General features: G+C 41.6%; 1 protein-coding gene across 1 annotated transcript in view; it reads left to right on the top strand.

The window, feature by feature from the left end:
- The window catches only part of NUP214 (nucleoporin 214), a 44925-nt gene that overhangs the window by 843 nt on the left and 21269 nt on the right, over nt 1-22813 (top strand). Inside the window, exons 2-24 of the mRNA XM_086763654.1 lie at nt 842-1037; nt 1818-1969; nt 2232-2436; nt 2913-2983; nt 3316-3379; nt 4102-4205; nt 4805-4911; nt 5541-5607; nt 6165-6288; nt 8188-8349; nt 9458-9914; nt 11301-11476; nt 12170-12258; nt 12848-12937; nt 13301-13450; nt 13687-13845; nt 16038-16141; nt 16675-16857; nt 17357-17442; nt 17545-17628; nt 17961-18197; nt 18936-19097; nt 20068-20176. Of these exons, the coding sequence (XP_086619780.1) occupies nt 842-1037; nt 1818-1969; nt 2232-2436; nt 2913-2983; nt 3316-3379; nt 4102-4205; nt 4805-4911; nt 5541-5607; nt 6165-6288; nt 8188-8349; nt 9458-9914; nt 11301-11476; nt 12170-12258; nt 12848-12937; nt 13301-13450; nt 13687-13845; nt 16038-16141; nt 16675-16857; nt 17357-17442; nt 17545-17628; nt 17961-18197; nt 18936-19097; nt 20068-20176 (3338 nt within the window). The remainder of the gene's footprint in view (nt 1-841; nt 1038-1817; nt 1970-2231; nt 2437-2912; nt 2984-3315; nt 3380-4101; nt 4206-4804; nt 4912-5540; nt 5608-6164; nt 6289-8187; nt 8350-9457; nt 9915-11300; nt 11477-12169; nt 12259-12847; nt 12938-13300; nt 13451-13686; nt 13846-16037; nt 16142-16674; nt 16858-17356; nt 17443-17544; nt 17629-17960; nt 18198-18935; nt 19098-20067; nt 20177-22813) is intronic.

Genomic DNA, 22813 nt, shown 5'->3' with positions numbered 1-22813 from the left:
GAGGTTCTGAGTTCCTGCAGCCTCCTCAGGTTGCAGGAATGTACTTACTCAGTGCTTTGGCAATAATTTGGAAATAAAACTCAGAATCTTGATTTGAGTTACTGGCAGTAGATCCAGTGGTGCTCAGTTCAACAGTTGTTGCCTTGGGCAGAGAGACTCATTCCTAAGGGGAGCCTCAGGTTTTGCATGGTAGTAGCGCAACTGCTGTTTCTTAATTCAGTTTGTGGTTTTGGAGTTTTTATCTCTTACTCTGCTTTTCTGTTCCTCCTTTTACAAAAGGACAGTGTAAATTTTGAGAGAAACAAGTGCAAAAAATAAGTCTGGTTATACAAAGTAGTTGCTGCGGGTGGGTGGAAGGAACAACTGTGTTGTTCTGACACAGATGTTCTGACATCTGTTCTGTGTGTCATAAATTACAGCAGCAAAGATGCATCAAGCAGATGTGTGCTTTGTGACAACAAGTTTTGTTCACTTTTGTTGTATCTCTGCTTTGTTCCCTTCGCTTTCTTTTTTCTTCTGTATCCGTTGGCTAGTTTTGGTGTGCTTCTGAGAAGGTTAGGTGTCTTGGACGGATTCAACTCCCGCAAGTTTTACAAACATAGGTGCTGGGCAGAAGAGAGATTCGGCCAATGGAAAAAATGCGGTGTGATCTCTGTCTTTCTGAGATGAGACAGAAAATGTGATGAGATGGTCAGTGACGGTGCGGGTGTGGACTCTGGCTTGGCAGGTGTTTTGTGGCTCTCGTGGAGAGGCTTTTCAGCTTACTGTGTTAGAGGAACTGAAGTAAACTGTTCCTCTTCACCAGCGTATGTACAGCTGCTTCTCAACTCTCTCACAACAGGATTTCCAGTTCAGAGCAATGAAGAAGGTCCGCATCTTTGATGCCCCTGATGATCTTCCCAAAGAGCGCTCCAGCCTCCTTGCGGTGTCTAACAAATATGGACTGGTCTTTGCTGGTGGAGGAACCAGCCTGCAAATCTTTCACACTAGGAATCTTCTCATGCAAAACCAGCAGGGAGAAGATCCCAATAAAATTGGTAAGGCACACTTATGTCTCATGGTCTTCACAGAGACAACTTTATGTGGGGTTTTATTACATGGAGATATTGTCTTCTGATACAGTCCTTGTCATGCTCTTTCATGCATTTGAAATTACCGTGTTTTCTTGTGTGAGAAGGCAGGCACAATATTTGCTGTTCCTCTGTCTGAAGTGAAGTACAATCATTGGGAACACGTCACCAGGATGCTCTGTGCTAGCTCCTGTGACGTTCAGGTTTGGTCACCTGTGTTCACTGCCATGCAGCGAGGCTGACTTCTCCTTCCTGAGAATCTACCTTGCAGCCACGCGCTCTCTTGGTAGCCAGTGTCTGAGCTGTGGACCTGTGCGCACATCAGGGATGTGTGTGAGTGGAGGGCCAGTGTTCGCACGCTGAGATTAAATGACTGTGCTGCGATAGAGAAAGCCATCACTGTTCCACCACCTAAGTGCAAAATAGTTTTTGTTGTCCTTTGTAACAACCCATGATATTAATGTGCATGCATAAGTAAAACCAAAAATCTGTCCACTTATTTTTCCTCCAGGTTACTGAGGAACAAAAGCTGAGTTTTCTTAGGAATTTGTCAGCGCTTGCGACTGTGTTGATAGAGATGAAAGGCTTTGCTTTCGTTCAGTTTCTCTACATCTTAGCTTTGACAGCTGCTGTTAATAGGATTAGTGATGTTTGCGTAAACTCGTAACGGAATTGCTTTACAAGAGCAGTTCTTGCTATTTAAATTTGTCACCTTAATTCCGTCTTCCTTTCCTGTTGTGTTTTAAGTGGAGAATGTTCAGAGCACCTTGGTTCCCGTGAAGTTTCCCGTGCAGCACCTGGCTCTAAGCTGTGATAATCTCACGCTGTCCGTCTGTATGATGTCCAGTGAGATCGGTTCCTTCATTGGCTTCTTTGATGTCCGCACATTCTTAAATCAGGTAAAGCATATGCAAAGTGGGTTTGGGTTTGGTTTTGGTTTTCCAGAATATGGCAGGAGGAGGGGTATAGCTTGGGTGGGATTTTCTGTCTCTCTGTGGGAGGTGTCTTGTAAAGAAATTGTTCGGTGAACTCAAAAGCTGCTTCATATTTTCATCAGTCATTGATTTATAGGAAGATCAAAACTACTTTCGTTTATGGCTTTGGGAGAACTTGGTTTTGTGCTCAGCTTTGACCGTCTCATGTATTTGTCTTTCCTAAAAGGCGAAACAGCAGAAACGTGCATTTGCTTATCACAAGCTGGCCAAGGACTCGGGAAGCGCAGCAATGGTCAACGACCTGAAGTGGAACCCCGCTAGTCCCGCCATGGTGGCCATCTGCTTGTCTGATGGCAGCATCTCCGTCCTGCAGGTCACGGACTCTGTGAAAGTGTATGCCACGCTGCCTTCTTCTGTAGCTGTTACCTCTGGTGAGTGGATAGTGTACAGAATGTTGGACGCTGAAGAGCAGAAGGTGTAAAAAGACAGGCTGTTTGTCTCAGGAGGAGCTTTCTTAAAAAAAAAAAAAAAAAAAAAACTCTTCACAAAAAGGAAGGATTTAAATTCCTTGAGATCAGAAAATGTTTTGCAATGTAACTGCTCTTTCCCAGTTGATTGGAGAAGCTGCATCTTCTGAATTAGTCACATGTGTCCACCTGTGGTTTGTGCTGTCTCAGGCTTGACTGTCGTTTCGAGGGAAGCATGCAAATAAGAGTCATCATCTGTTGGGTTTTGATGTGTGCAGTGTTGCTTTCTCTCTGACTGGATGACTCTCTGTTTGTTTAATTCAGAATTGTGTCTTTAGGCAGGGGGAAAAAAAATGCAGTTTTAATTTATTGGTCCTGCTTTTGTAGGGCCTTGTAACTCTCCAGTTCCTTAGTGCTAATGGAATTCTCTTTTTGCTTAGTGTGTTGGAGCCCAAAGGGAAAACAACTGGCTGTAGGGAGGCAAAATGGCACCGTGGTGCAATATCTGCCTGTAAGTATTGTTGGTAGTAAGCCCTTACGTCTGCTCACTGGTTTGCAGTATGCTATACTTTCTTTTCCTTGCAAGCTGCAGAATTTGGTCAGGTGACGCGTGGTGTGAATCATGTGAAGCTGCTCAACCACATACAAGTGTTTTAAACCAGTGCTGCGTTGAGTTTAAGGTTTGCACCTGCTGCCGAAAAGTCATGATTGCAGAGTGGCATGTGATGAGTGTTAAAGAGTGGATGAGTTGCTCTAAACCAGTTCTCTTGGCTTTCTGCAAAACTTGCAGTTGGCTTTGTTTGGTGTCTTTTTCTTTATATTTAAGAGTACCTTTTTTTGCAGAATCTGCAGGAGAAGAAAGTAATCCCTTGTCCTCCCTTTTATGACTCGGACAATCCTGTTAAAGGTACATCTTTTTCACTTGTTTTCTTTTTTAAAATATCTTTTCTCATTCCTCCTATGTTGTTTTTAGTTATAGGGCTGTATACTGCACTGCTTATGTAATTACAATGTGCTTTTTAAAATTTTTAAATTTTTTTTATAATATTTGGAAAAAATAATTATATGCATTATCTCTGGGTTGTGTAGAAAAATTACCAGTCAGACAGAGTCTTTGTCTATTTCTAGAATGTTTTAAATACGCATTTTAAAAGCTATTTTTTGCTGAGAGTACTTGTGATAGTACTGTCTATCGCACTTTATCATGAAGATTTCTGGTTATAAATCCTGTTCTCTTATTTTGTGTGCGTTTCATCTCATCATTTTGATTCTTCAATAAGATGTCAAAACAGTAAGTATAGAAAAGCAGAAACACTTCATTTGGATATGCCAAAACACCATCCATGTTTGGAAACACTGGCCTGTCTTGCCTGTGACTTTATCAAGCAAATCAAATGTGTTCTTTTGGTTTGTGTTTGAAATTTCTGGGATCAAATAGTTTTTCCTGCTAATAACATTGAAGTTCTGCAAACAGTTCATTGAAATTTTTTATCTTGGTAGTTTAAAAGTTAGTGATTCCTTATTTGTTTGTCATTTACTTTTGTGTGCTGTGCACAGTTAAAGTCAGCATAGAAAGAAGTGTCAGTCTGAAGTGTTTCTGGCTCAGGTATTTGTTTCCTTCTCTTTCAGTTTTGGATGTTCTGTGGATTGGCACGTATGTCTTTACTATCGTCTATGCAGCGGCTGATGGGACACTGGAAACGCCTCCAGAAGTGGTCGTAGCCATATTGCCTGTAAGTGGCAGCTAGTCACAATGACAGAGGTGTTTGTTGCTTGTTTCTTACAATGGCAAGTTGCTTTTGTTATTCACATTGGCATCATGTAGAATTCAAGTTTGATACTACTGTAAATCATTTTTTGAGGGTTAGGGAGGATTGAGAGGAGGAAGTAGTATCCACTTGAAAACCAATCAGTAACCTGTTCTCTGCTGAGATCAAATTATGACATGAAGACTTCTGGTCTCTGAAGTAAACACTTGGGAAGAAAACCTTACCTAATGTAGAGTCCTGATATTTGTGTGTGTGTCTGTGTATTTTTTTTTGTTTAGGTTAGGGAGATTTTTAGACCTGATGATATGCTCTTATTTAGCATCGGTTTATATGTTGCTGGGAGAGTTGAGATCTAAATTCCCTGGTAACCTCTTTACTGTTCCTTTATCTTTTGGAGGAGGGTTTTGGTTTCTTTGCTTAGTACTTTGTTCTTCAAGTGATCTCATGATACCCGTTCTCTTTTGAAGTACGTGGCAATTATTGGTATACCCTGATGCGGTCATATTTATGGAAGATTAGTTGATTCTGCACTGTAAGGTGAATTATCAATATTGGTCTTACAGAAAAAGGAAGAGAAGCGACCAGAGAAGTTTGTGAATTTCATGGAGCCTTGCTATGGGAGCTGCACAGAGAGGCAGCATCATTACTTCCTCAATTATGTTGAGGAATGGTGAGTGGCAGGAATCATGGCAAGGTCTTTCCCTTGTTACGTGTGTCTGAGTGGTCAGCGCTTCTCTGTGTATTGTGTTCCTCCCTTTTGTAGACTATGTAGTACCTGAATATGAGACAAATGAAACTGTTATTTTGAAAAGGCTTTGTGGAAGTACAGCTAATTTCTCCGGCATGCTTTATCTCCATGCCAACATACTCATTTGTCTGGTGAGATTACGTATTATTGTTTAAAATCTGTCACAACAATTTCCTTTGAGATTTTAAGTCATAGGTTGAGTAAAGCATGGCTTCTGTCTCACTTAATTGTGTGTCTGTGTGAAGGAGCTACTCCTAACTTTTCAACAACCTGACTCGGACCATCATTGTGGCTGATGTTATAGTACCTGTCAATTCAGTGGTTGGCAAAGGGCTTTAGCCCCTGGTGACTAGTTTTAAAGGGGAAAAAAAAAAAGTTCTACGGTGATGTAGCAAATCATATTACCCTCATCTTGGGAGCAAAGTCAGTTTCATATTGTTATAACTGTATTCCTAGTTATCAATTTGTATAGATGATAATGAATTGCGGAGCTGAGGACCTTGCCATGAATTGTCACATTGATTTTAACCTATTTGTGGCCATGCTTACAGGGATCTTGTTCTGGCAGCTTCGGCAGCTTCCACAGAAGTCAGCATTCTTGCTAGGCAAGGGGATCAGGTAATATTTTTATTCCTGTTGCACTTGTGCGTATGTACTTTGTCTTTCTGGAAAATCTAAGCAAGTATAACCTATATAAGAGCTGGAATACAAGGAGATGGTATATTTTTAAAAAACACCCATAAACCAGACAAAAACCTTTTCTTTTTACATCTGAGTTGTAGAGAATCCTAAGATAAACGTAATTCTTAGATGAACAAGAGATCTGAATGACACAAAAGAGAAAGGATAAACAGAAACACAGTATGTTGTGAACCAAGTACCAGAAGTCTGTTTTTCATTATTCACTTGGCAGTCTCAAAATTTGGTTAAGCTCACTATGATAAAATGGTTCATGTGAGATCATCAATTGAAGTTAAACATTAAAATTGTCTGACCTTAACTCCAGCATGCAATCGTGTGAGAAGTCACACACAAGTCTCTTCTGGCATTTGTTAATCTGACAAATTTAAGTAGATACTCTCTAGCTTTTTTGCAGTCTTTCAACTGTAGTAGGCTAGAGTTCTGAAGAAGGCTGATCACAGGAAGCCGTAATCAAAATAATAATCTTTTTGTAGAACTGGGAATCGTGGGTTTTGGAGGACTCCAGCAGAGCAGAACTTCCCGTGACAGATAAGAGCGATGACAGCCTGCCTGTTGGCGTTGCTGTAGACTACACCAGTAACATGCCTATCGTGATCAGTAAGTCTTGTTAGTCTTTCTTGTGAAATAGTCCAACAATAGCAGTATATGAGATCATTTTGAGGGGCAGCCTGGTGCTCAGGGTTCTGGGAGGCTGTTCTGAAAGGGAGACCAACACGCATCCTGCCTTTTTACACGAAGCCCACAGCACGTGTGGCCTTACTTCTGTGTAAGGATTCAAGTGGCAAAGCGTTAAATACAGTTCTTCCTCAAAGCCTTCAGCAGCCGGAGGTACTACACTAACAGACATGGCGCACAAAGCGCCTGGGTTACGTCTGTGTTTCACAGAGCCAGGATAATAGTGAGTTTAAAGGAGCCGTATTCTAACACCAGGGATTTCAGACTGCCTACGAGGTTTTCTTTATTCTTACAGCTTATGGCGTTTTGCAGAACTGTTTTGTATGAAGTACATTTGCACTGATCTAACAGAGACATAGGTTAGTTTCAAAGCCAGAAAAAGCAGAGATCATTGAGGTGAATGCATAGGTTTTAATTCTGCATTAAAGCACAGGGCCTGTACTGACTGAACCCTGCTGTGCTCTATATCTAGCCACTCGCTTTATTGCTGTGCCTTTCGTGCTGCCTGAAGGCTCTTCAAAGCACCTTGTCAGAGACTGAAGCTGAAGAGCTATACATCTGGGCTATTGTGTTGTACCTTAGTGAATTTTGAAAACTCTCCCTTGAAACTCAGAGACAGACTGAAATAGAGATGCCTTCAGGCAGAGTGGAAGGTAGTCAAGAGTTCCTAAAGAGCACAGGAGGGTGCCGATTAACTGAGAACTTTACCTGAATGAAAACCTACAGTAGGGAATTGAGGTCAAACTTTGTACTTCAATGCAAAATTGAATTTGAAGCATTTTCTCTGTTAAACTATACAGTTACTGGATTAAGGAATCTGTCTATACAGCTTTTTTTAAGCCCATGTTGTGCTGCCTTGGAGGTTTTAGAAAGAAAGGTTGGAGAAAGGTTTAGAAAGAGGTTTTGGAGAAGCTTTTTGCTAACACATTCTCTGTGTTCTCACAGAGTGCAGTCAGCTCAGTTTTGGCTGTACGTTATTCTGCTTGGCAATTCACAGCAAGTTTGGATGGCAAAGAAACCACTTTTGTCCTGGAGCTTGTTCCTATGTGGAAATGGCGCTTCCCCAACATGCTTTTCCTGAAGAACCAATAGGCAGAGAAACATGGCCATCCACTGCACTGCCTGACAAGCAAAGCACCGTGATTATAGCAGATTTGTTGAGGTTTTTTCCTTAGTTAAGCATAGTTAAACCGTTATAGAAAATCTTTTTGAAATATAGGTAGTTATTTGGGGCCTTTAACTGTGCTGAGAATATTTGAACTGAAGCAGAGTCTAGGCTCAAAGCCGCAGCTGCACAAAATGCAAGTATTTGATATCAGGTTCAAATCATCAGGATATTTGTTTGATGTTGGCTTTCTTTAAAGTTAAAAAGCTTCCTATCTAGTGATTCTCTTTCGTACTTTAGGTATGTGAATATTAATGGTATGACAGGACCCCATGGAATGTGGGGATTGCTGAAAGACATAGACAATTGAAGGAGGAACAGCATATAGGTGAAAAAAAAAAAAGGAAAAAAGCTTAGCACAGGAATTCACGGTTGAAAGTTGGGCTTTGTCATTCAGGAGATGGCATTTGATTGCCAAAGTAACTCTTTCATCTATGAATTTATGAAACATTAAGTCAGGAATAGGAGGGAATAAAGATGAAAAAAGAAGAGAATTGGGTATTTGTGGAAAAGCAAAGGAACAAAGATGCAAGTGAAAGCAAGAAGGGAGAAATGTAAGAAATACTGTGCTAAGCAAGTTGCATGAAAGTGCTAATGCCAGCAGGAATAGAACAGGAAACATTTGCTGCAGAACTTACATGTGTGATCTCTGGCAGATGATGAGAAGACCCTTGCTCCAGCTCCAGTTCTGATGCTGCTCTCTACGGATGGTGTGCTCTGCCCGTTCTACATGATTAATCAAAACCCGGGGGTCAGATCGCTTATTGTGACCCCGGAGCCGTTGCAGTTAGTAGGAGAGAGAGTTCCAAAATCAGCAGGTAAGTGCTCCAGCAGGTTAGGGAAACACTTGCATTTGTGAATCTTTGTCATATTCATCCCTAAGTTTGGTAGTCAGACATGTATGTGGTCACAGAAATATATATATATATTTTTTTTTTTTTTTTTTCTTTATAATTATAATGGAGAACAGTTCTTGGGTGTGTTGTGCTCCTAGGACTGTTTTGTCTTTTGCACATCAGTGTGAAATTTTCTAGTCCTGTTCACTATACAGGATCTCGGGCACTTTGCAGACGATGCACTTAGACTCTACTGTGCAATCAACCTTTGGGGAACAGGTCCAAAGCTATTCTGGGAGAACCTTTGCCCAGCTTTAGGGTGTATGACTGAAACTGCAGCAGTGACTGCAGGCTCTGCTTGAGGACAAGGATCAAGCACTGCGTAGACCCGGAGCACGGTCTGCATGCTGCAGAGAGATGATGGTTTTCCTTCATATATTTTTGCCACAGGGGGCCATGATATGAACTAAGGTGTTTGGCTGCAGCAAAAGCTTGTTTAAACAGTAACTTTCTGCAGCACTGTGAAAATTGTGTTAGCAGGTGAAGAGGAGTAGTTTTATCTGGGTTATGTATGTGTTGCCAAATGCAATGTGAGGTAGGCAGTTTCCTGTGCTGGGGTGGGCAGGTAAGCTGATGGTTTTGCTTGTCTGCATGCATGCAGTAATAATTGCAAACCCAGCGTTTTCTTCTCTAGGCCCAAATTTGCTGCTTCTTCCCCAAACAGAATGCTTTTCTTTGGCAGCTTGCCTCTCTGCAGCACTGGCTGACTTGTGTGCTGACAGCCTGTTTTATCTGAGATGGCAGGAACCCCATCAAGATCAATGAGAAAGGTGAAGCCTTTCAGAGGAAATTCCAGACAACGTTAATCTAGACAGGCTGTAATATTGATCGTGGCTTGGACTTTGTGCGGTTTCTGTATCACTTACTGGGTTTGGGGACTGGAAGCCCAGCTCTGTCATCTCTCTGTGTGTCCAGTGAGTGAGCTGGTGATGAGCTGTCCCTATTAAATAGCATTTGGCCTTGCAATGCCTTCTGCCATTAGTCAATGCAGACAAATGAGTCTATTCCTTCTCCGTTTGTCTTTCTGCAGGAAGTAGTGCCACAACTCCAACCACTCCTCCAACTTCTTTAAAGCCTGACACGGTACCAAGTGTTCCTCCTACTGTGCCTGCCTCAAGTCAGCCTCCTGCAGGGAGTGGAGCAGCTGCTTTTTCCTTTATGCCTTCATCTGTGAAGACGCCTGGCGCTACGGGCAGTGATCCTCCACCTTACCCCTTTGGCGCCGATGCCTCCAAGCCAGCCCTGGCTCCCAGTCTGACCGGAGCAGCAACATTCTCTTTCTCCCCTGCTTCTCCTAAGACATCCATGACTCCTGCTCCTTCCGTAGGCACCACTACAACTACTGCCACCTCCTTTTCGTTTGGATCCATGAACTTTAAGCCAGCTGCAGACAGCTCACCTGCACCAGCGCTCTCCACAGCACCTGTTGCACTGAAGTCATCTCTTGCCCCTTCAGCTTCTTCAGTCAAAGTGAACCTCAATGAGAAGTAAATAGATACAGTAGTTCTTGCAGTGGCTGAATACTTGTTAAATTGCTCCAGGTGTGGACAGTGTATGGTTTCTGTCTTGCTGCCCTGACAGGTGTTCCCCGTGCTCCCAAGAAAGTGCTGAGGAAGCCTCTCTCTATTGAAGACGTAGCCGTCTTGGCTGTGAAAACCCTCAGTGCTTCCCATGCTAGAGGTTTTGTTCATGGGCAAAATATTAGTCAAGGGATGATGCCAAAAATTAGACTGATGATTTTCCAATTTGACAGAGACCTAGTTTTTTCTCATGTCTTTGCTTCATAGGCATCAAATGGTAATTCCATGCCTTATTTTGATGCAAATCATGGTTAAAGACTCTTGGGGAACACTGGGATTTGAAGTCCTTTATGTCTGGGAGTGGTTTAAGGTGGTGGTGATAGCACAAATTTCTTTGACTGTTTGTTGAAGGTTCCTTACCCCTAACCTAAAGAGTAACTCGCAGAGCTGAGGGACAGATGTATCCTTAGCTGATGGATTTCTTTTCCACTCGGTGTTCAGTGCAGAAGCTGCCAGACCTTTTGGGTTTTGTTCTTAAATTGATGCTTAGTCACTGAACGCAGAATCTGAAATCTTCAAAGCTTGTTCATGCCAACTGAAAGAAAACTAGTATTGATTAGAAACTGTGCAAAATGGATTTGAGTGATGAATGTTGTCAGACTGTGTATACCTACTTTTCCCTCCAACTCCTGAGACTTGCTCGCTTTTTTTAGAAAAAATGGTTTAGAACATAGAACGATGTTGATTGGAGCTGCTTTCTGTGGAGAGCAATTTTCATGTAAATGCCTCATGAGAAATTTCTGATGGTTCAAATGATTATTTTTTAATTAGAAGAATCTTTATTATGGCAGGATCTGATGGTAGCTCTTATGGCTTTTTAGTTTTATATTGTGTATAAAGCAAATTTTGAATTGGCTGAATATTTAAATTGGCTGCCTTGAGGAGCTGAGTTTGCAGATGAATGGAAATTAATATTTTCATGCAGAATTTCTGTTTGAGCCTTGCTGCAAGGATAACACTGAAGGGCAGCTCAGATTTACTGTAGTTGGTGCTTTGGTAAAAAATACTGGGGTGCATTTTGAAGCAGGGTAGTACTTTTTGCTGGTATTTGGCTTTTGCTCACTGGTTTGGTCTATGGTAGCAGTCTTTGTCATTCTGCATATTCAGAAATTATCCTGAATGGCTCCTTCCCCCTATCTCCAGAAGCTACACTTGTAATTTTCTATCTGGAGCTTGAATTGTTCCTGATCCCAGATCAACCCTAAATAATTAGAACTTAGTGCTTCATTTTGGATGGAGGGAAACAGCCAGGACCAGTTCAGCGCTGAAAAAATGTTCTGCATTCCCTTGCAGGTTCTCTGCTGTAGATGCCTCTTCTCCCACTACCAGCAGCGGTCAATGCACTTCCACAATGTTTTCATTCTCAACCACTTCCAAAACTGCTTCTGGAGGTCCTCTGAGCCAGTCCACACCCGTCGCAGCCTCTCCTTCCACACCACTGAAGGCTTCCACCCCTGTGCCCACCTCAGGTAGGAGTCTGATGCTTATTGTTGGGAATAGTGTGTTACAAACAACGTTCTCAAAGTTTTAGGACATAGCAACCTTCATTTGGCTGCTTTCTCTTGTTTTTCCTGCTGCTTTTACTGATGCAGCAGACCTCCTGATTTGCACATCATAATGATGTGATGGACTTAGTACTGAAGCTGAGAAGTTTTTCCATTTGTGCACTTTTGTTCCCCAGAGAGCCGTATGTGAAATGAATAAATTCCAATTTCTTAAGTTCATCCAGAAGTCTGGCATTTCCAGTGCTCTATAGTGCAGCTCTGATTATGAATATTTCTGGGCAGTAACACAAATCAGTGCCTTATCCTACCTACATCTGGAGTTGCTAGAGTTCAAAATGGTCACAAGCGAGTTTAAATTAGATAGCATTCATTTGTTGGCAGAATCATATTCCATCTCTCAAATTGTTGTGTTATTGCGGGTTTTGAGATCCTTCAGGAGTGATACAACCAGATATTGGAGAATGACAGTTGTTGGTGTTATTAGAGAGATTGGGTGGGAGTGAAACAGCACCAAGGAAGGTGTGTTTTTGCACTGGGGCCCATACCACTGTTGCTTTTGGATTTGACAGTGATGATTATGGTTGTGCCTGATCACAACCTGTTTTTTCAAGCTTTGTGTAAGTCCAGTAAATCATTGTTCCTCTTTTTAAATTCCAGTGGCACGTCCTACTCAAAATATGTCTTCACCTTCTTTACTACAGAAGACAGCCAAAATCACCCCTTCTGCAAAGCAAAGCTCTACCCAGGTAACGGGAACTTGAATGGATTTTTTTAGAGGGTGAATATTTTACATGGCCCATGAATTCATTGGACTGAATGACTATTCTTAGGTCTAAGTATTACGTAGCTTTTGACATGAAAATAGTAGCAAATCTGTGGGACTAAAACTGTGTTCTGTGCATGTCTTTGGAGAGCTATGTTTGATGTATGTTTTCATGATCAGAGTTGTAGAAACAACTCTTCCTGTTATGGAAATGAGGGTTCACAGCTTTCCTAGCTAATAAGCAGTCGGGAGATGCCTTGACTGTGAGACACCAAGTTTGTTGGATATTAAAATCAAAGCAGTAGTACAGAGCAGCACACAAAGATTTCCTTTGCTTTCCTAAACCTTTAGCCACATATCTGCAGGAGGTCCACAGTCCTACTTCAAACGTGCACATACCAGTCTTGGTTTGCTGTGGAGCTAGTATTTATGCCTATGACAGCTGTCTCCCTGCTGACTGGTGTCTGAATGGAGTTTCTAACAGCAGGCCTTTTTTGATATTCTAAGCTCCCTGTTGCTAAAGATATATCCCTAATACTGGTTTTGGGTTTGTTCTGGTTTTTTTTTTCCAGGGCAAATTGGCACTTCCCAGCACAGCTGTAGAGAAACAGAGCCACCAGTGGAAGGATTCAGACCCTGTCATAGCAGGAATCAGAGAGGAGGTGAGATTTTTTTTTCAAGCAGTTTTCTTCATTTTAGAAGCTGTAAGGCCAATGTATAGGTACACGGATGCTTATTTTCAGTTCATCTATGTTGTGATAGAAAAATTTCCATTCTGATTCCTAAGATAATCAGCCTGGTTTGTAATTGCTCTTTGTGTGTCCTGTTCAGTCATCTTTAATTTCAGTCGCTGTGCCGGAAAAAATGAATATTCTTTCCTGTTAGTGTTCAAGAAGAATTTCCTGCTTTGGCTGTAAAGTAACAGCTGTTTATGGTGTAGTAGAAACATTATCCAAGAGCTGCGGTGTTTGTTCCAGACCCTGCTGTGTTTCAGTGGCTGCGCTTTCTTCTGCTTGGCTTTGTAGATTGCACATTTTCAAAAGGAGATGGAGGAGCTGAAGGCCCGGACTTCCAAAGTCTGTTTCCAAGTGGGTACTCCAGAGGAAATGAAGATGTTGCGAACTGAGTCAGATGATCTTCACACCTTCCTCTTGGAAATTAAAGAGACAACAGAGGTGAGCAGAGTATCTTCAAACTGTTTAACTCCTCAGCAATGACTGTTCCTCACCTGATGTTCCTACTTAACCTGCTAATGCTGAGCTGATGTAGATCAAACATCTGACTATGCTGCTTTAACATGTGTGACACTTGCGTTTGTGCTTTCATAACTTGCAGAAGCCCTTGTTCTAGAGATGGCAATGAGAAAATGTTACTTTGTACCTTGTCCCATCTGCTCTGTTTCTATTTGCAGTCACTTCATGGAGATATTAGCATTCTGAAGACAACCCTGCTGGAGGGATTTGCAGGGGTAGAAGAGGCTAGAGAACAGAATGAACGGAATCGTAGCTCAGGCTATTTACACCTACTCTATAAGAAACCTTTGGATCCCAAGAGTGAAGCACAGCTTCAGGTACAAAGCATGTCAGCTAATTTCTAATCTAGAGCTTTAAATAAAATAAAACTGAGACTTGCGTGTGCAAATGCCCAGCGGTTTTGTTCTTCCGTAGGTATTTGCTATTTCAACATAGTCTAGTAAAAGTGATGAGTTTTGTTTTCCATGAGTTTGCAAGACGTGCTGAAAATCCTCTCCTAAAGCTCCTCTGAATTGCTGCCGTTTGCAGTGATGATTCAAAACTCCTGCTGAAGGGAAGTCGTTCACCTGAGATCCAAGTCTATTCTAAGCTTAGAATGCAACTCTTGACATCCTGTTCCTTCTCAGCCTGTAGTGTTTGCTCAGGGATTTCAATTAAAATAATTTTTTTTTTTCCCCCAACACTTTGTAGAAGAGTTCTTGGAATTATTTTTATCTTCACAAGTGCCTTACGGAACAATTTGATGATTTATTATGACTTACAGAATTGTGTGGTTAATTTCATGGGTGGTGGAGCATAAAGCTAAATGATATTCTGAAAGCTGGGGCACAAAGGAAAATAACCAGCAGTACATAAAGAGGCTTTCAAAGACATGAAATAAACTGGAGGTGAAGCACTCTTTTTTTTTTTTTTTTTTTGTTTTTTTTTTTTTTTGTTAGAGCTCTGGTGATGAGAGGGCTATTTAACCCTAAGCAAAATAGAGTTAATGTGCCCTATAAATGATACTTGGTCTCTTATAAGCTGATGAGTTCCCCTAAGAAGTTTGACTGGCAGGCTGAAGACATAATTGAATATCATCTTTGTTACAGTAGGTATCAAGAGCGTGCACACAGACAGTTACTAGAAATCAGCTCACGTGAAGTAATTTCTTTTAGATCTCATCTCTAATCTTCACCTAGATTCTGTATATTGATTCAGTGTCTTAATTGCATGCCTGCTTTGATGTCCAGTATGTCTCTGTGACATTGCAAGCTTATGCTTGTAACTTCAGAGAGATGACAATCTTGAAATGCTTGTTTCCCTGATCTAGAGAAGATCATGAGGAAAGAATAACCGAGTGGGAGAGAAGATATGGATTGGAATGTAAGGAGAGAGCTTTCAGGTCAACTCTCTGAAGGCTAATGAGACAGCTCTAGTTTGACTCTGAAATTTTGTTCATTCTTCATCATCCCCATTCTCCTGGGTGAGAAAAGCTCACTTAGTCAACTTTGTGCATTAGTTTTCAATGAAGTTTTAAAGATCCTGAGGCTTTTCTGATGTCCAGCCGTATTGATTTGCTGTCCAAAGTGTTGCTGCTATATAATGCACATAGCTGCTGGAGAGAGGAAACCTGTGCTTGGTTGTGTGTAACACTAAGCCCACAGCAGGACTGGATTTGGTTTCAGGTTGGCTAGGTCACATTAGAATTTCATGCTGTATCTTGAAAATAGTTGCAATGGAATTTTTCCCAAGCTGTGTTGCTTGGCTGCTTCATCAGTGTATTTAGGTGAATGTTCTGTTGAGATGAGCTGAAACCAACTGCAGTTTCCATTTCCATTGTACAAGATTGGAGTTCAAGACATATTCGTGCCGTGACAGGCTGGAGGGATGACATTAATGAGACTGAACACTGGTTTTGTTTAGGGAGCAGGGCTTGAAGCCAGAGGTCTCTGGCTTAGTTGTGCAACTGTGGTCGTGGATAAGTCACTTAGTGGTTTTGTTTTTTTTTTTTTTTTTCTTCTCTTTCGTACCTATAAAAATCAAGTTAATTCCTTGCCTTAATATCAGAGTTGTGAGCATTTGTGAATGCTTTCATGAATCATAGTCTGTGAATCCTAGAGCTATGGGAATAGCCTGCAAAGCTTTGATCACCTTTAATTGTTAGAAGTTTCAACATTGTAAAATGGGAGCAAATGAGTCATCTTCTGTAAATGAAGTTTGAAACAGGGCTTGTTTGCCTGATGTTTGTAAAACACTTTCTGTAAAGACCTGGCAATGTTTTGCAGACATTATGGAAAGTATTATTTCTAGTTGAGAGCTGGGATAAAATGTCCAAGCCAAGCCCTGTGGGTACCCCGTTGTTTGATAAGTAGATTTTCACTATGTTAGGTTCTGTTGTGCTAATAAAACTTTCCAGGCAGAAATATGGGAAAGTGCTGCACGGCTTGGACTGAATGAGAGTCTTCAGCTTCTTCAACTGAAACTGAGATTTCTGAAGTGAATTAAAAGCTGACTTTATTTTACATGATAGGAAATTCGACGCTTGCACCAGTATGTGAAGTTTGCTGTTCAGGATGTGAATGACGTTTTGGATTTGGAGTGGGATCGGCACCTGGAACAGAAGAGAAAGCAGAAGTAAGTAACTGAAACTGGAATACAGATAACTGTAAGGAACATGTCAGTTAATTGAGCTTTAGTCTCTAATCAACAGACAAAAGCCTTTTTCCATTTAGCAGTATAATCTTTTTCAAGGGGATTTAGGAATAAAGCTTGACTAAAACACATAATGGGAGCTATCAGTTCAGACTGTTTGGCTTGATACGTATTACAAGCTTGCTGCATCTCTGTGTACGGTGTAAGTAGTGCTTAGAGAAAAAAGATGTACAATAAGCTTTGTAGAAACCAGATGCATCCATTGGTGGTAGCTAATGAAACCTTACTAATAAATAAAACATCTTGAAGTAAATGAGCTAAATGAATAAACTTGGAGCGTATCCAAAGGAGAAATATGCATTTGAGATTAATTGAACTGCTTTGGTGTTCAAACCAAACCATGTTTGGCCTCATGGAGTAGCTAGAACCACTAAACTCCTTTGTGTATATGTGCCTGCTTGTGGCCAGATGTATTGAATGGTCCTTATGCTTGGCTCTCGATCTGGTGTCTTAAGGCGTCTGACAGTTCCTGAGCGAGAGACTTTGTTTAACACCCTGGCTAATAACCGAGAAATAATCAATCAGCAGAGGAAGAGACTAAACCAGCTCGTGAACAGCCTGCAGCAGCTCCGACTGTATAATCAGACATCCCAGTGGAGTGTTCCCAGTGATACATCTTCTCTTAGCAGTGCTCAAAGGTATGTGAAACACAAGTTCCTGAGTGGTGTTGACACTCCTCCTCTCTTGCCCCAAGCAATGCGCAAGGGCGCATCCTCCAAAGAATGATGTTTTGTGGATGTGGTGTGGGAGGACAGGAAGTCCTAAAAAAATTATACTGAACTGTGCCCAGGTAATACAGAAGCTCATTGGTTACATTCTGTGTCACACTATTTGCTTATGAGAAATATCCCCTAAAAGTTTTATGATTTTTTTTTTTTTTGTAACAAACAGGATAATAGAGCTTCCAGGCAGAGGTACTGCTGGTTTTGTCTGAATTCAGGGGAAGAAATGAACAGCTCTTAGAGTTTCCAAAATAATTAGAAGGTGCATGTGTTTAAATAGCACAGTATCTAAAGGAGCCAATTGTTTTTCCAGATTAGCCAATGTTTCTAGTGGCTCCTTTGGCCTCCATTTGTTCCTGGTTTGGTTGGTTTCTTTCTGCTGATCATGGTTTTTCACTGCTTTGCCTTGTCCTAGTTTTGATAGCGACCTTGAAAGCCTGCGCAATGCCTTGATGAAAACTACCTTGGAATCACATACCAAACCTGTGCCTAAAGTACCTGGTAATTTTTTTTCTTTCTTCATGGCATTCACACCATAATTCTGAATTACTTTTTTTGACTTGCAGCTTGATTATAGACTAATAACTGTTTTTGGTTTTTCAGCTAAATTATCCCCTGTGAAACAGGCACAGTTGAGAAATTTTCTGGCAAAGAGGAAAACTCCACCAGTTAGGTCTACAGCTCCAGGTAAACCTTTAGTTACCATAGAATTCTGAAGTGCTTTCTAGGAGGGTGGCTTGCCTGCTTTGGGAATCAGTCCTGAAGCTTTTGGCTTCTCACTCCTCCGCCCCTACTTCTTATTTCCTGTTCCCCCATCTCCTCTCAGTAAGAATTTCCTTCAGTTACCATCTTGTTGAAGGTTGCCTTTCCTGGCAGTTCAGAAGCCAGATCTTATCAATGCAGGATTAAAACAAGCCAGTAGAAGAGAATCCTAAAATAGGGTGTGTCTGTCTTAGCTGTTAGGCTGGATGGTTCCCTCAACTTAATACACACGTGTGTTTTTGTTTCTGATACTGCAGCAAGTTTGTCCCGATCTGCCTTCTTGTCCACAAGATATTATGAAGACTTGGATGAAGTCAGTTCAACATCCTCAGTTTCCCAGTCACTGGAGAATGAGGATTCACAGGCAGTGGACCAGGAAGAAGAGGCTGCTCCAGTCCAAGTCCCTCGTCATGCTCCCGTCGTCCGTACTCCCTCTATCCAGCCTGGTTTGATGGCTCAGTCTCTGTCCTTTGGGAAACAGCACCTCTCTCTGGGTACTTGACATGAGTTGTTTTTGCAATGTCTCTCCTGTTCTCCATTGCCAGTGCTTCAGGTCCTGGAGAAATGAGGTTACAGCATGCAGATTTACATTGCAGGGTTTCCAGAAGCAGTTAACAGAGTGGCATTGAAACCTCTTGAACTTAAGCTAAAGGCAGTAAAATTTCTTGACTCGCTGACTGTGTTTTCCTGGTAGCTTGTTTCTTTCAGATAGTACTGACCATATGTAGCGTTGTGTTGCCTTTAGTAATTTTTTTAGTAATTTGCCTTAAGTTGCCATTATTTCTTAAAATAATGCCCAAATATCAGGAAACTGAAGTACTACTGTATTTGATTAGTGTGGCCAAGGTTAGGAATTCTGAGCCCAGTGAATCACAGCAAGAACTATATTTGCGTACACTGAGTTTTCTTTGTGCAAGAGAGCTTTTTTTTTTTAATCTCTGTAGCCAGAGAGAAAAATAAGGTGTCAGCAGCAGTGTCTGTAACAGCAGACTGAAAGTCATCTAATGCATTGAAGTGACAGCTATTGAGACCTACTTGCTAAATTCGTTGGGATATACAGAAACTGCCAGGGACAGATTGTGTTGATTGTTTAAAAGGCCTGTGTGTCAGTCTTGTCAGAAGGAAGCTGTGTACTTAAGAGGAACTGTAGTTCAGGAAAGGCTTTCAAATTGCCCTGATTTGTAGCGATACAGTGAACTGTAATATTTTTGTTTGTTTGCTTTTTTTTTTAGTGCCTACGTCTTCAAACAGAATCATACCACAAGGGGCAGACAGTACGATGCTTGCAACGAAGACTGTGAAACACGGAGCCCCTGCTCCCACTGTCACTGTTCCAGCACCACAAGCAGCTGCTGCAGCAGCTCTGCGGAGGCAGATGGCTAACCAGTCCCCAGGTAAAAGGATGGCTAATTGCCCAAGGGACCTCTGAGAAGTTGAATGTGGCTTGCACAGGAATTTACTGCTCTCAAAGGAGAAGATCGTCAAACAGAATGTGACGCGGATCTGTATTTGTTGCACCTCTGAGCTATCCACTGTTTCTTTGTCTTTCTTCTTTATAAGCTACTAGTACAAAATGCCTGAGAAACTCCCACCTCAGGTCTATTTGTACCCCTTCTCATTTGTGCAGTGGCAGAAATGTTGATGACTCTTAGGAGATCCTGGCATGGCAATTGATCAGGGTGCAAGAAACTGTTGGAGAGCAGAGAAGGGATGTCACTGGCCTATATTAATAGCTCTTCATTATTAGCTATTCAATTACAGATCTGAATTGTAGAACAGTTTTAATATTGAAAAGTTAAAGGTGAATTGTTGAATTAAGCCTTGGATCTGCTTGTAAAGTTTTGAATTGGAAAGGTTCCCCAATTTAAACTTTTCTTGCTTGGTTTTAGGCATTTCTTGGTGCTTCTCCAGCCTGTAGTGTCAGTGCAGAAAAGAAACAAAATTCGGTTACTGGTAGAGGAATTGGATGAGTTTATTTTCCTTGCCTAAGGACAGTGTAAGTGCAGAAAGTGGACTAGTGACATGAATTCTGACAGAGACTGGGGTGTAACTACACGGGTCATTTCTGTTAACCTGAGATGTTACAATATAAGTAAGGGAAAGTTTGTAAGAATTATTAGATTTAGTCAGCTGACAAGGAAAAATGTACCCATTTTATAGAAAACTATCCACTTCTTTGGTGTCCTTGTTGAAGGCTGAGATACCAAACGTTTTGGGCCAGATACATCAGATACCTTTGAGAAACTTGCACTGATTTCTTCTGGAGTTACTCACAGGCACAATATTGAATGAAATGCTTAATATGGAGATCATCTTTAGCTCTTTTTTTTTTTTTTGTCTTTTTTTTTTTTTCCCCCCTTAAAGCTGTAAGCACTTCCTTGACTGAATCAACTCTGAAGAACGTTCCTCAGGTGGTGAATGTGCGAGAACTCAAGACTGGTGCATTGACTCCAGCTGTCTCTGCGGTAATAGGGTGAGTGGGTGCGCCCCTGCTTTCTCATAGCCCTCAGTAGTGCTTGCAGTAGAACACATCTGCCGGTGGGGAGCAGTAGTAGTATTTCACATGGTCAGGCTATGTAAGACCTGAAGTTGATACATTTAGAGAAGTGTTGGGTTTGTGGAATGACAGGAAGAAATGTTTTCTTTGCAGGTCATTCAAGGATTTGCTAATGGCTTGTCCTGAACAAATGACGAGACCGTTATTAACCTCCTTCTCCATTAGTCTGTGAAATGCATTTTAGTGCATCCCCTCCTTTTGGGATCCAGTGGTTTTACTGCTAATATGTCCTTTGGATCTGATATCTCTCCAGTCACTGCCTCTGTTCTACCTCCTTCTGTGAGGGAAGTGCACCCCGCCATCTCTGAGTGTGGTCTGTGGCCTTAAGCTGTGTGCAGGTGTGTTCCTTCTAGTTCACCATCCATTACAGAGAAAACCTTCTCTGGTGTAATGCTACTTTCGTCTGTTCCCAGATTCACCCTCTGAGGGAGGAAGAACTGTACTCTCGCTTTTCTGGAAACCTGTCTCAGATTTTTTTTACATCAAAATTTTGACTGAAAGGTTGAGCATCAATAGGGGCCGATCACTTCAAAAAAATACAGACGTGCAAAGCTGTCTTCCTCATGAGTAAATTATGAAAGTTGTCTCCTGGTATTTAGCCTTGAGTTTGTAAAGATTTCTTATGAGTGAGCTATAATACTTGCCTTTTCTACTTCTCTGTCTCCTAAAGACAACAGCCAGCTCAGCTCATTCCAGAGATTTCTGTCTTATCACCAGGCTCTGTCACCAGCCACAGAACCTAGTCCTTTTTCCTGTCCTCCTAACAACCTTGAAACCTCCTTTGCTTGGAGTTCCTGCCATTGTAAAAGACCAAGATAATGCATAGCCACAGCTGGACTGGGGAGGCAAGGGCACTACTGAAAAGTCTGAGCAGAGTTGGGGTTACTGCATAAAGCAAGATAAGCTCACTCATATATCTGATTCTAAGTCCACATGGAGTTATCCAATGCTTTATCCATGTAACTGTGAGCTATCCGTGCAGCTGCTGGAACAATTTATTTTGTTACATCATTTCTGGTTTTCATACTCTTCACTGTCAAAGAAAAAAGGTGTAATTTCTTTGATGCAGCTTTCAGAAAGGGAACGAAGTCTCACAGTGGTGGGCACTCAGCTGTGACCTTGAAATTTACTTCATGGTTTCTTCTGCATTTTAATTGGACGACGACTTGGAGGCTTTTTCCTACTTTATTTTCTCCTAAAAGTAATAAACTGAGAGGGGAAAGGGCAATGCTATGTCTTTTGAAAGTAAAATGTGCAAACAGCTCTGCTTGGAAAATTTTGCTAAAAGCAGTATTACGACCGGGAAGAGCTCTCCACCCTTTGTTTCATCATAACTATGATGAAAAAAGTAAAGAGTACTGGCTGTACATAGACAAGGACATGAGTGAGCAATACATATCTGAGATTGGTTTTCACTTGACCTGTCTTGCTTTCAGGTAGTTTTAGACTGGCAGTATTGATTGATCTCTCTAATTTATAGAGCACCAGCATCAAGCTAGCTTGATATTTTGAAGGCTTTTTACGATCTTATTTTATAGCTGACCTCATAAAAAGGTACTCTCTAAAAAGTCTACCCAAATGAACCTATGCCTGCCAGTCAAATTCAGCACTAAAATAAAGAGCATTCACCCAGCAAAGTTAATTCATCAGTTTTTGCTACTTCAAACATCCCAGCTCTCTTTTGCTGCTGCAGCACACTCTCCGGGTTGTTAAGCAGGAATGATTTTTCAGTTGTTATCAGTTGGCCTGTAGCTCAGTGTGTTGGTGGTCCCGGTCCAATTACCCGTACATAGTTCTTCAGTGAAAAAAAGCCTTCTCTCCCCAGTTGAAATCAAAACCAGTAATTTCATAGTCTTCTCAGGGAAGCTGTGGGTCAAGTGATCTTGAGACTTTTCTGGGGAGAAGTTCCCAGCCTATCCTGAATTTCAGACCTTCTGTTGTTTTCTTCTTTGTTCAGGTTTTGTATGAACTTGAAACTTACAACTTCCTAACACGAACTCTTTCCGGTGCTAATCTGAAGTTTTCCTTCTTTGGTTTACTTTTACTCTGGGCAGAGGGCACATCCAGGGCATGTAACACAGAGAGAAGGAAGGACGTATTAATACTGCAGAGCAGAGAGTCCCAGAGAGTCCCAAAACCCTATGCAGGACCAAATGGCTGTGCAAAATCACCGTTTCACGCGTGTATCCCCTTCCTTTGGAATACAGTAGGAAATTTCTGTGAGCTGGCCTGTAGCTGACCAAATAATAAACACAGTTTGGGAGTTCTCATGCTTAGGAGATGCTCAGATTCACTCACTGTCTGGGATTTGCAGGCTCAGCCCTTTCTACCATGTAGAGATTGCTGGTTGCCTTAGGGAACACCTGGCCTGAGTCAAGGTGGAAAGAGCCTGCTAGGGTAAGAGAAAGCTGGCCTTTGCCACCAAGAGAATGCAGTCAGTGTTGAATTTGTTCTGCTTCTGAAGGTTTCTGTTACTGGCCTTTTAAGCTGCTGAACCTGGTGAGCCACGGACTTGAGGAGAGCTGAAACTGGATGGCTAGTCCCAAGTTACGG

Source organism: Chlamydotis macqueenii, chromosome 20, assembly GCF_036417535.1.
Source record: "Chlamydotis macqueenii isolate bChlMac1 chromosome 20, bChlMac1.mat, whole genome shotgun sequence".
In the NCBI taxonomy this organism is placed as follows: Eukaryota; Metazoa; Chordata; class Aves; order Otidiformes; family Otididae; genus Chlamydotis; species Chlamydotis macqueenii.
This window is presented reverse-complemented; position numbering and strand designations above follow the sequence as displayed.